At 42.8% G+C, this 9,436-nt stretch overlaps 1 protein-coding gene across 1 annotated transcript; it reads right to left on the bottom strand.

Moving 5' to 3' along the window:
- Positions 1-1,762: 1,762 nt before the first annotated feature.
- On the bottom strand, positions 1,763-3,418 carry LOC127777739 (uncharacterized). The gene has a single exon (XM_052304356.1). The coding sequence runs from the start codon at positions 3,150-3,152 to the stop codon at positions 2,100-2,102; it is 1,053 nt and encodes a 350-aa protein (XP_052160316.1). The 5' UTR covers positions 3,153-3,418; the 3' UTR covers positions 1,763-2,099.
- Between the last annotated feature and the right edge of the window lie 6,018 nt (positions 3,419-9,436).

Below are 9,436 nucleotides of genomic sequence, written 5' to 3'. Positions count from 1 at the left end.
GTTCATGGCAATGCCGGCCTCCAACCCGTGCTCCCCCCCCCCCCCCCCCCCCCATCTCCAGGATGAGCTTGCAGGCGAGGCGAGGCGAGGTCGAACTGCAACATCCACCCGTACGTGCAGCTTGACCATGACCATGAAGTTGTCCGACGCGAGCATTTCGTCGAACGCCTCGTGCGCATCCCCCGCCCGCGCACGCGAGCTCATCGAGGAGCATGCTGTGGGAGGAGCACGTCGCGCGTCGCGCCGGACCACCGCCGTCGGTGCCGTCCACGTCGTAGTCTCGCTCCACCTGCCGCCGCAGCGGAGGAGGTGAGTCGGGTGGCGCTTTGGGCGTCGTCAGAGTGTTCGGGGGAGGGGGAGGAGAGCGGCGGTAGAGGCGGAAGAAACCATGCGCGAGGGGTGGTCGCCAATGGAAGTGACCGACGGCGGCCACGGCCGCGGCGGAGGCGCCGGCGGCTAGAGGAGAGTGGTAAGCGACGGTGAAGGGTGGGGGAATCAAACGCCGCCGTCCTTAAAATTTGAGGTCTCTTTGGATTTGATGAATTTTGCAGAAATTATAGGGAAATTGAACAACGGCTAAAAAGAAACTCTTGTTAAGGTGTGCTGGTTTCTACTGAAGATTGATTGATCGAAGCTAGGGCAAAAAAAAAAAAAAGGACATTAGCCCATGATTAATTGAGTTTTAATTATTATTGATTTGAAAAATGGATTCGTATGATATTCTTAAGCAACTTAGGCCTTGTTTAGTTCGCGAAAAGAAAATTTTTGGGTGTCACATCGGACGTTTGATCGGATGTCGAAAGAGGTTTTCGGACACAGATGGAAAAACTAATTTCATAACTCGTCTGGAAACCGCGAGACGAATCTTTTGAGCCTAATTAAGCCGCCATTAGCACATGTGGGTTACTGTAACGCTTATGGCTAATCATGTACTAATTAGACTCAAAAGATTCGTCTCGCGATTTTCATGCAAACTGTGTAATTAGTTTTTGCTTTTATCTATATTTAATGCTTCGTGCATATGTCCAAAGATTCAATCTGACGTTTTTGGAAAAAAAAATTGGGAACTAAATCAGGCCTTATATACAGAAAGTTATCATGCGAAATGTATCATTTAACAATTTAAAAACCGAGGTATACTCATAAAGGAAACGAGCCTAAATCGTGCATTTCAAATGAGACCTGCAATTCTCAATAGTGGTTTTGTGGAGTGAATTTATGAGATTGCCACTAAAATTAAAATGAATGTTCTTTGGGAGGTAGGAATTGAAAAAGCACATGAAATGCGAGAAATATAGTAATGTGGAATCTTAAGGAATATAAAAATTCGGAAATTGTTCAACCATGTTTGGATGCTTTTATATGAATTTGGAGACAAAACAACACAAAGGAAAATTTTCCAAAAGTTTAGCTCATGTTAGATTTCCTTCCAAATTTTCATGGATTTGGTCATTTCATTCAAATTTCAAAGGGTACATTCCTTTGTTCCAAAGGAGCATATAAGAAAATCTTCCAAAAGATACTCATCCTGCGTTTTTTTTTAAAAAAAAAATTAAACCTTTGTTCCAAAGGAGTCTGAGATAATTAACTGATCATCCCACCGTCTTTCCACTATCACCCTAACCCAAAAATATATTGGTCAATGGTTGTTGCCTTGCCGGAGTCATTAGAGATGGAGAAAACAAAATGTTGGGATACAAATCTCGGAGAGTTGGAGTCAATCCAAATGTTAGAAATTTCAACCTAAATCTCTAAACAAAAATGTATTCACACATGTATAGCAATTTGGTTTAGAAGGGAAGTTGTACAAGATATTATCTTTTGCTTCACAAACAATGAAACAAAATGACTGCAAAATCCTCCTGCTCTCTGGACAAATTCAAGCAAGAATATTTGAATACAAAAAAAAAAAAACTTGTACCCACGAATTTTCTCACTTGATTATCCACACAAAATTTTTCTCATCATCTTGCACGCGAATGCGGCAATCATGAATTACCAATCACAAATTCACAAGCAAAAAATAACATATAATTTTTTTCCATACAATCCAACGCAATGCACCAACGCCATGGACGCCATGGATGCATGGCCATTAATTACCTCCTCTTCTTCGTCTTCCAGAGGTGCACGACGAGAGAGAAGCCGCCGCCGTCGTTCATCGCCGCCTCCTCCGCCGTGGCCCAGTCGGCCACCGTCGCCACGCTCCCGGCCGACGACGCCGCCGACGTCGACGCCACCGACACCGCCGGCGACGAGTCCGACCCCGACCTGAACGGCCCCCTCCTCCACCCTCTCCTGTCGCTGTCGCTGCTGCACCAGCTCTCGGCGGCGGCGCCGCCGCCGCCGTGGTGGTGGTGCTTCCTGTTGAAAGAGCTCTGCCTTAGCGCGAGCATGCCGGCGTCGCGTTCCATGTCGATCTTGGAGGTGTCCGCGACGTCGGCCGTCTCGAACCGGAGGACGAACACCGCGGCGGCGTCGGCGGCGAAGAGCCAGCCGTGGAGGTCCCACGAGACGCGGACGCGGCCGCGCGGGAGGTCGAGCCTCTCGCTGCCGCGGAACTTCCACCGGAGCCGCCGCACCTGGAGCGCCTTCTCGCCGTCGATGGCAACCCACATGACGGCGTCCTCCACCGCGATCGACACCTCGTGCCTCCCCCCCGCGACGGCGACGGTGGTGGCGTACGCCTCGCCGCCGCCGGCGGCGACCGCGTTCTCGCGGCGGGTGAGGAGGAACCCGGCGGACGGGGCGAGCAGCGCGAGGTCGCCCGCCGCCAGCACGAGCTCCCCGTCGACGCACACATGCAGGGAATACCTCGCCACGGGCTCCGGCCGCCGTCCGGCGAGGCGGGCGCGGGACATGTCCCACGTGAACGCGACGGCGTGCCCGCCGCCGGCGAACCTCTTGCACCCTCGCCGCCGCCACGGGAGCAACGGCCGGAGCAAGAACCGCAGCGCGGGCGCGGCGCCCTCCCCGGCGAGGTGGAGCTCCGCGGCGAGGACGAGCCCGAGCTGCCCGCGCGACCACGTCAGGGTGACGGTGCCGAGGTGCGTCCAGTACACCGACGTCGCCGACGCGGCCGGCGCCGGGGACGACGACGACGAGGCGCCCGCGCCCCCGCCGCCGCGTGCGGCGAAGCAGGCGAGCGGCATGGCGCGGCGCGGCGTGGCGTGGCGTGGCGTGGCGTGGCGTGGCGGCTTCTTCTTCTCGATCAGATTGGTTTCGTTTCGAGAGGCGATCGAGTCAGAGAGTGGCTTGGCTTAGTTGCACCAGTGCGGACGTAGCGGCGACTTGAGAGGGAGCAGGCGAAAGTTGACCGGATTTCTCTCTCTCTCTCTCTCTCTCTCTCTCTCTCTCTCTCTCCATTTTTCACATTTCTTTTTCATTTTTTTGTATTTATTTGATTTGATTTATGTCTTTGTTTATGTGTCAAACTGTCCATTTTAAGGCTCGTGTATTTCCTTTTCAGATTCAGAGGATATGACCCAAGGAAAGGAAAATTAGGGACTTTCTACCAATAATGTGTTGTTACTTCTGTTACTAACTCCAGTCAACAGCAACTTGTTTTTAAATTTTTATAACTCAAATGTGATGCCACTTTGACAGCAACTCCAATTTGGGTATCATATATGTTGTGAGATTGTCGTAAAAGTGACAATAAGCAGAGCTAATGGACAAGTGACAACAAATACTTTCTGTTTTAAATTATTTATCGTTTTAGATTTATCCTAAATCATACATGACCCTTAAACCTTTTCTTAAAAAAACAAAGTTTGACATCATGTTTATGTTTTTAGATTCATCTTAGGGGGAGTTTTTATAACATATAATTCACATGTTATTAAACTATATGGTTCTTTATAAAAACTAGTGATTTTAGATATTTTTTATTCAGACAAATCTAAAATGATAAGTACTGATTTGAAACGGAGGGAGTTTTGTAAATTAGATTTAGTGTCAGAGGCAGTTAAGAGTTTGGTCAACGGCAACAATTCCACTGTGCTACCTGCAGACAGTCAGCGACAGTGAAGGGAACAAATGTGGTTTTCGCTCTGGCTCGTAGTATTTTTTTTAAAAAAAAACAATCCATCATTTTTTCTTTGAGGAAAATTAATCCATCATTAATTGAACAATGGAAGTCCAAACATCATTAATCTGAAAACAATGTCAAAAGGAGATCTTCCAAGTCAGGACTGACAAAGTCGTAAGCGTGTAAAGTAATTTTCATTTTTTTTGATAGAGAAAGAAGATTAATTAACTTTTTGTTAAGTCTAGCCAACTTTTTATGCAGTTTTCACCAGGACATCACTATCGTATCATCGCTGGTGTGGTGTGTGTTCTCAGCTATTACAAGTCTGAAGTCTCCATCGGATCAAGACCGTTGATATGGCCACGTGGTCGTCCCCAACTACTCCTATACTACTAATCTATATGGACAGTACAGTATGAAATGGAGTAGTAGTATTCAGTAGTCAGATCAATTATTCAGTATTCAGTATTGTAGTACATCATATCTACTATACTTATATAATTGTCGCCATTATTGTGATTATAGGCAGCCACATCACCTTATTTATTTGAGCCATCAGACCAATGTCAAATTCTTACAGTAACTGTTAGATCTAAGCATCTTCAGTAGAGGTCCTAAACACAGCCCATATACTAATTTTGAGAGTTGAGACTAAAACTCAGGTCCAATAAGACCACTACTAAAGCTCCTAAAATAAGAAGGCCTCCAAATTATCTCCTCGAGCCCCGAGTCCTAGGGGCTTTCTCCGCAGCCCCCCATCCATGGCAGAGATGCGCGGGAGAAAATCCCACCACCGCACGGGTACTATTTTTCCGTGCGAAGTATCCTGCTAGCCCGCAACTACCGGTGCCTCCACAGATCTACGCTGCTCCTCCTAGCCGGTATCCTCCTCCCTGGTAGGTCTCCTCCTGGCCGGCGCGGCGGCACCCTCCTCCTCTACAAGCGTCCTCCCTGGTACCCTCCTTCCCGGCTGGCCACCTGCCTACCCAGCATCATCCTCCCTAGATCCATGTTTGAAAATTTTAAATTAAAATTTGAATCATGTTGTTTGAAATTGTAAATTTAAATATGGTTGAATTCCATGCGCTAGAATTATTTATGTTTGAATTATTATAGTGTTAAATTAGATATAAACATAAATTCTATACTAAAATAAAAGAGAAAAAGAAATAGGGGCTAAGTTATGGGGGCTACTGCTAGAGTTAATGATATATTTAAGGTCCTAAAGATTTGGGGGCAGCCCCCATTTAACCTTTATGGGCTTTAGAGTAGGGGCTTCTACTAGAGATGCTCTAAGAGCGGGTACAATAGGAGTTTTAAGCTGGCGGTAGAATGGCCACGCTAGCAAAAGCAATGAGCTGGCAAAAATAAAGAAGGAAAGAGAGTGTGAACGGGCGATTATATTACCGCCGGCTATACGTGAGCTTCGAGACAAGGTAAGCAACTGCTATTGGTCTATACTTGCATGTGAATTGTGATAGGTCAGTGAGGTCTGCAAACAAACTGTAGTAATTGGCATGTCTAAACTACTGACAAATAACCGAACCATATACTGCAGCCTTCTATTATATGAAGTGTTTTTTTAACTAAGCTTTAGGTGACACGACCAATTTTACCGTCGTCAGCAGGCGGTACTATTGGACCTGCTCTAAGGCAAGTACTATGGGCATCCAAGCACCTGCCCCAAGATGCCACATAGGATTAAATAGTGAGATGGAGGAGAGAAGAAGGATGAGAGAGAAATAGTCACCTCTCATGCAAGGGGCAGCTCCTACCCAAACTTCAATAAATATGTAAGAGTGTTAGAGATACTGGGGATTGTGTGATAGAGGTAACCTATTATACATATCACCTCTTAATTTAAATATGTATGTCATGCATGAAATCAAATGTGTAGTCACCCATACTATAAAACTTTGCCCTTAGATGTCTAATTGTTGGTCACCCTCTTTTGCACTCATGTGTCACCTAGCCATAAAAGCTACCTTCAAAGTAATTTTTGCACTAATCCCAACTATTCTCTCAAAACTTTCTTTCAATTCTTATTATAGTTAGGACAGTCATCACACATCATCACATCCTCCATCGGCACATTTGACATTTTTGTATTTACCCACGTATAGTTTATATCTAGCTACATACACAGGTAAAAGGAAAAAAAATCAAACTATGTGAATAGTACAATTATATATGCATTGTTTTTTTATTTTTGAAATTTCCAAATTAGGCACTCTCACACAGAACAAAAATCATGCTAAGAGATAAACAATTGTCATCTATCATTCTATTCAACCTTCCCTATTTTACACCTTCACAAATAAATCTTATTTCTTTATAAAAATTCTCGCCGCAACACGCGGGGCATCATCTATTAATCTATAAAGTTCATCCACACTAAATGCAGTTAATGTTAATTATCTCTTCTCTCATGAAGTCACATCATATTAATTATTTTTAGCCTTTGGATGATCATCAATAATGTAAATTGCATCTCTTTTCCCAAAACACACCATACAATCCAATCATTTATAACCTTTGGATAATTGATTAAGGTAAAAAAAACATATAAGCACATGAAAGAAAAACGTATTGTAGATATTAAGAAAGAAATTTTTAAAACTCACATCTATTGCATCATAGCACAATTCATCCACAACAACACGTAAGGTACCCATCTAGTTTTACTTACACCAACGTCTACTGATCTACTCCCTTCTATTCAAAATATAACAACTTATAGCACTTAGATTTATCTAAAAAATAATAATATCTTCACATGTATTTCCTTCTCAACCGATAACAATCTTCCATCATTTACATACTTAGTCTTTCTGAACCAATTACTTTTTTCTATTTAATTTCACTTTTCTAATACATGTGTTTAAACCTAAAACTTCTTATATTTTAGAACGGAGATAGTATTAAATAGTACTTGATCACTGATGATTTGTCACTTCTAACAGTGGTATTTAATGATTTATCAATCAATATCTCCTCACTAATAAAAGAAAGGTTGTTAGGAAATCGTAAATGATTGTTGATCGGAAGCCATATATTATTACAGAACAATCACTTCCGATCAGGCAAAAGAATATCTCGGTCCTTTATATCATGGACACATGATACGAAATTCTTAATAATATATGGCTTGGTCTATCTCTGTAGTTGTTTCTGTTGTGTTCGTCAACTCTATCCTCCAATAACCTGTCTGTGGGTGTGGACGTGTCCATTCTTCCATGAGATAACTACAGTATACTCCACTGACAACTAACTACACTACAGTAGCTCAGTTTCATTCAACAACTCAGGTAAGCAATCCTCTCCTTCTTTACAGGCATATTTCTAAACCGCTAAATGGTATGTTTCATTTAAAACTTTTAAATAAAGATTATATATATATATATATATATATATATATATATATATATATATATATATATATATAAAGTTTGTGATAGTTAATTAATCCCACGCTAATAACCTTTCTCTTCTTTTACCGTGGAAAATCTCATCTGAATTACTGAAATGTAAGAGTAGTAAGGCTGCATTTGGATCTCCATATAGACTAAGCTAATATCGTGTTCTCCATGAACATGTTTTCTAAACTAATAAATAGTGCATTTCATATAAAAAAAATCAAATATAATTCAATTTTCAAGTTTATGATAATTAATAGTTAATTAATCATACACTAATTTACTCGCTCTAGTTTCCATGCCACTTAGTAGCTCAGCAGTTCTGCGGGAACGAACACATCCTAAGGGTGAGTTCGGATGTGAGTTTGGGTTTGACAACTTTCTAATTATCCATGAGCATGTTTTCCAAAACTGCATTAACGATATGTTTCATGTAAAAGTTTTCTATAGTAGTTTCTTTTAAAAAAAATAAATACACCTAGTTTTTAAGTTTATAATAATTAATATTCAACTAATCATATACTAATAGCTCATCTCGTTTCACGTGCCTAAAAAATCTCATCCCACGACTACAGCCGAACTCAGCCTTAAGAGTATGAATGCACTGTTCTTCACTATTCGCATTTCGTGGCAAAATCTCATAATCTTTTCAACAAAGCATGCCTAATCAAGCTAAGTACTCATGAGTCAATGAGTCATGACCCTTTTCTCCCTTCAGAGAAAGCAGAGACAGAAAAAGATGAATGTATACTCAGTCGAACACTTCAATCTGAAACTCTGAACACTTTTATATGCAGTAATAATCATGAACGGCACGGCGGATTGAACATCAACTAATAGATGATCGTGTAAAAGATGGTGATTAACTCGATGGTTCCCACTGGTTTGAATATCTGAAAAGTTTAGCGGCCAAATTAAACAGTGGGAGTTGGTAGTTTTGACCTCACCTGCCTTCGCTTTGCTGCTTGGTCAGTGTGGATAAATGTGATCTCCAAGCTTAACTTCCTCACGCGTGGAAAAGCACACAGCGTAAGCTGCTTACTGAATACTCAGTCAAGCACCTGGTCCAAGTAAGCAAGGTAGTACTACCAGACTACTAGTAGTAGTATTAAAAGAGTTTACTAGTAATGTGCTCCATAAAAATAGTTTTGGATATTTGCAGATTGTTTAATTTTTTGATCGGACCAGTAGTTTCAAAGTTAGGAAGGTACCAGTAATATCTGCCGGTTTTATGAGTCACATCTGGATTTTTGCGTTTGTTCGGTTGAAATTTGGAGCCTTTGTTTTGTGTGCAATACTGCAATGCATTGGTTAGCCTTCTGTTTGACTATAGTAGTGTAGGTCCCTCACTTTTCAAAAGGAAAATTTAGACGCTTGAACGAGTTCGTTCTCTCTGAATGATGCCTGCGAAGCTACATTTCGGGCCAAGAAGTTGGGACCATTTATTCATTCAGACGAACAACAATTGCGCCATCAAGATAAAGCAAAGCGAAAGTACATTCCTACTCCCTCAACTATACCCCGAGTCTTGTTTCGTGTAGCACAAAATTGGGTAGAAAATCTCCCTGAACCATTAAAACATGATCATTTTACCTCCCTGAGCAGTTTTGATGGCGGTTTTGTACTATGCGGCGTATCCAGAAAGAAAATAGCGGGGGGGGGGGGGGATCTAAACGAAATATACAAAGCTATAACTCCTCTTTCCCATCTAAGTATGGCAAGAAAAATTAGTAGGGACTCTCATGGTACTCGTGCCAGTAGTGGAGGCTCGAGCCCCACTGCTGCCATGCTGGATCCGCCCTTGTCTCCAGATCAAGGATCATCCCAGCTGCCACCTCACTCATCCCTCAGTCGCTCTCAATAGTGTTGTTGCCCTTGCAACCTTGTCGTGACTAAGCTCGGAGGAGTGCTGCTGTAGGCTCATTTCCTTGCACCCAGCCTCGCCATCGTGTCACCAACAACACCAAATTACCCCACCGAGTGGATGGGA

Source organism: Oryza glaberrima, chromosome 6 (genome assembly GCF_000147395.1).
Source record: "Oryza glaberrima chromosome 6, OglaRS2, whole genome shotgun sequence".
Lineage (NCBI taxonomy): Eukaryota > Viridiplantae > Streptophyta > Magnoliopsida > Poales > Poaceae > Oryza > Oryza glaberrima.
This window is presented reverse-complemented; position numbering and strand designations above follow the sequence as displayed.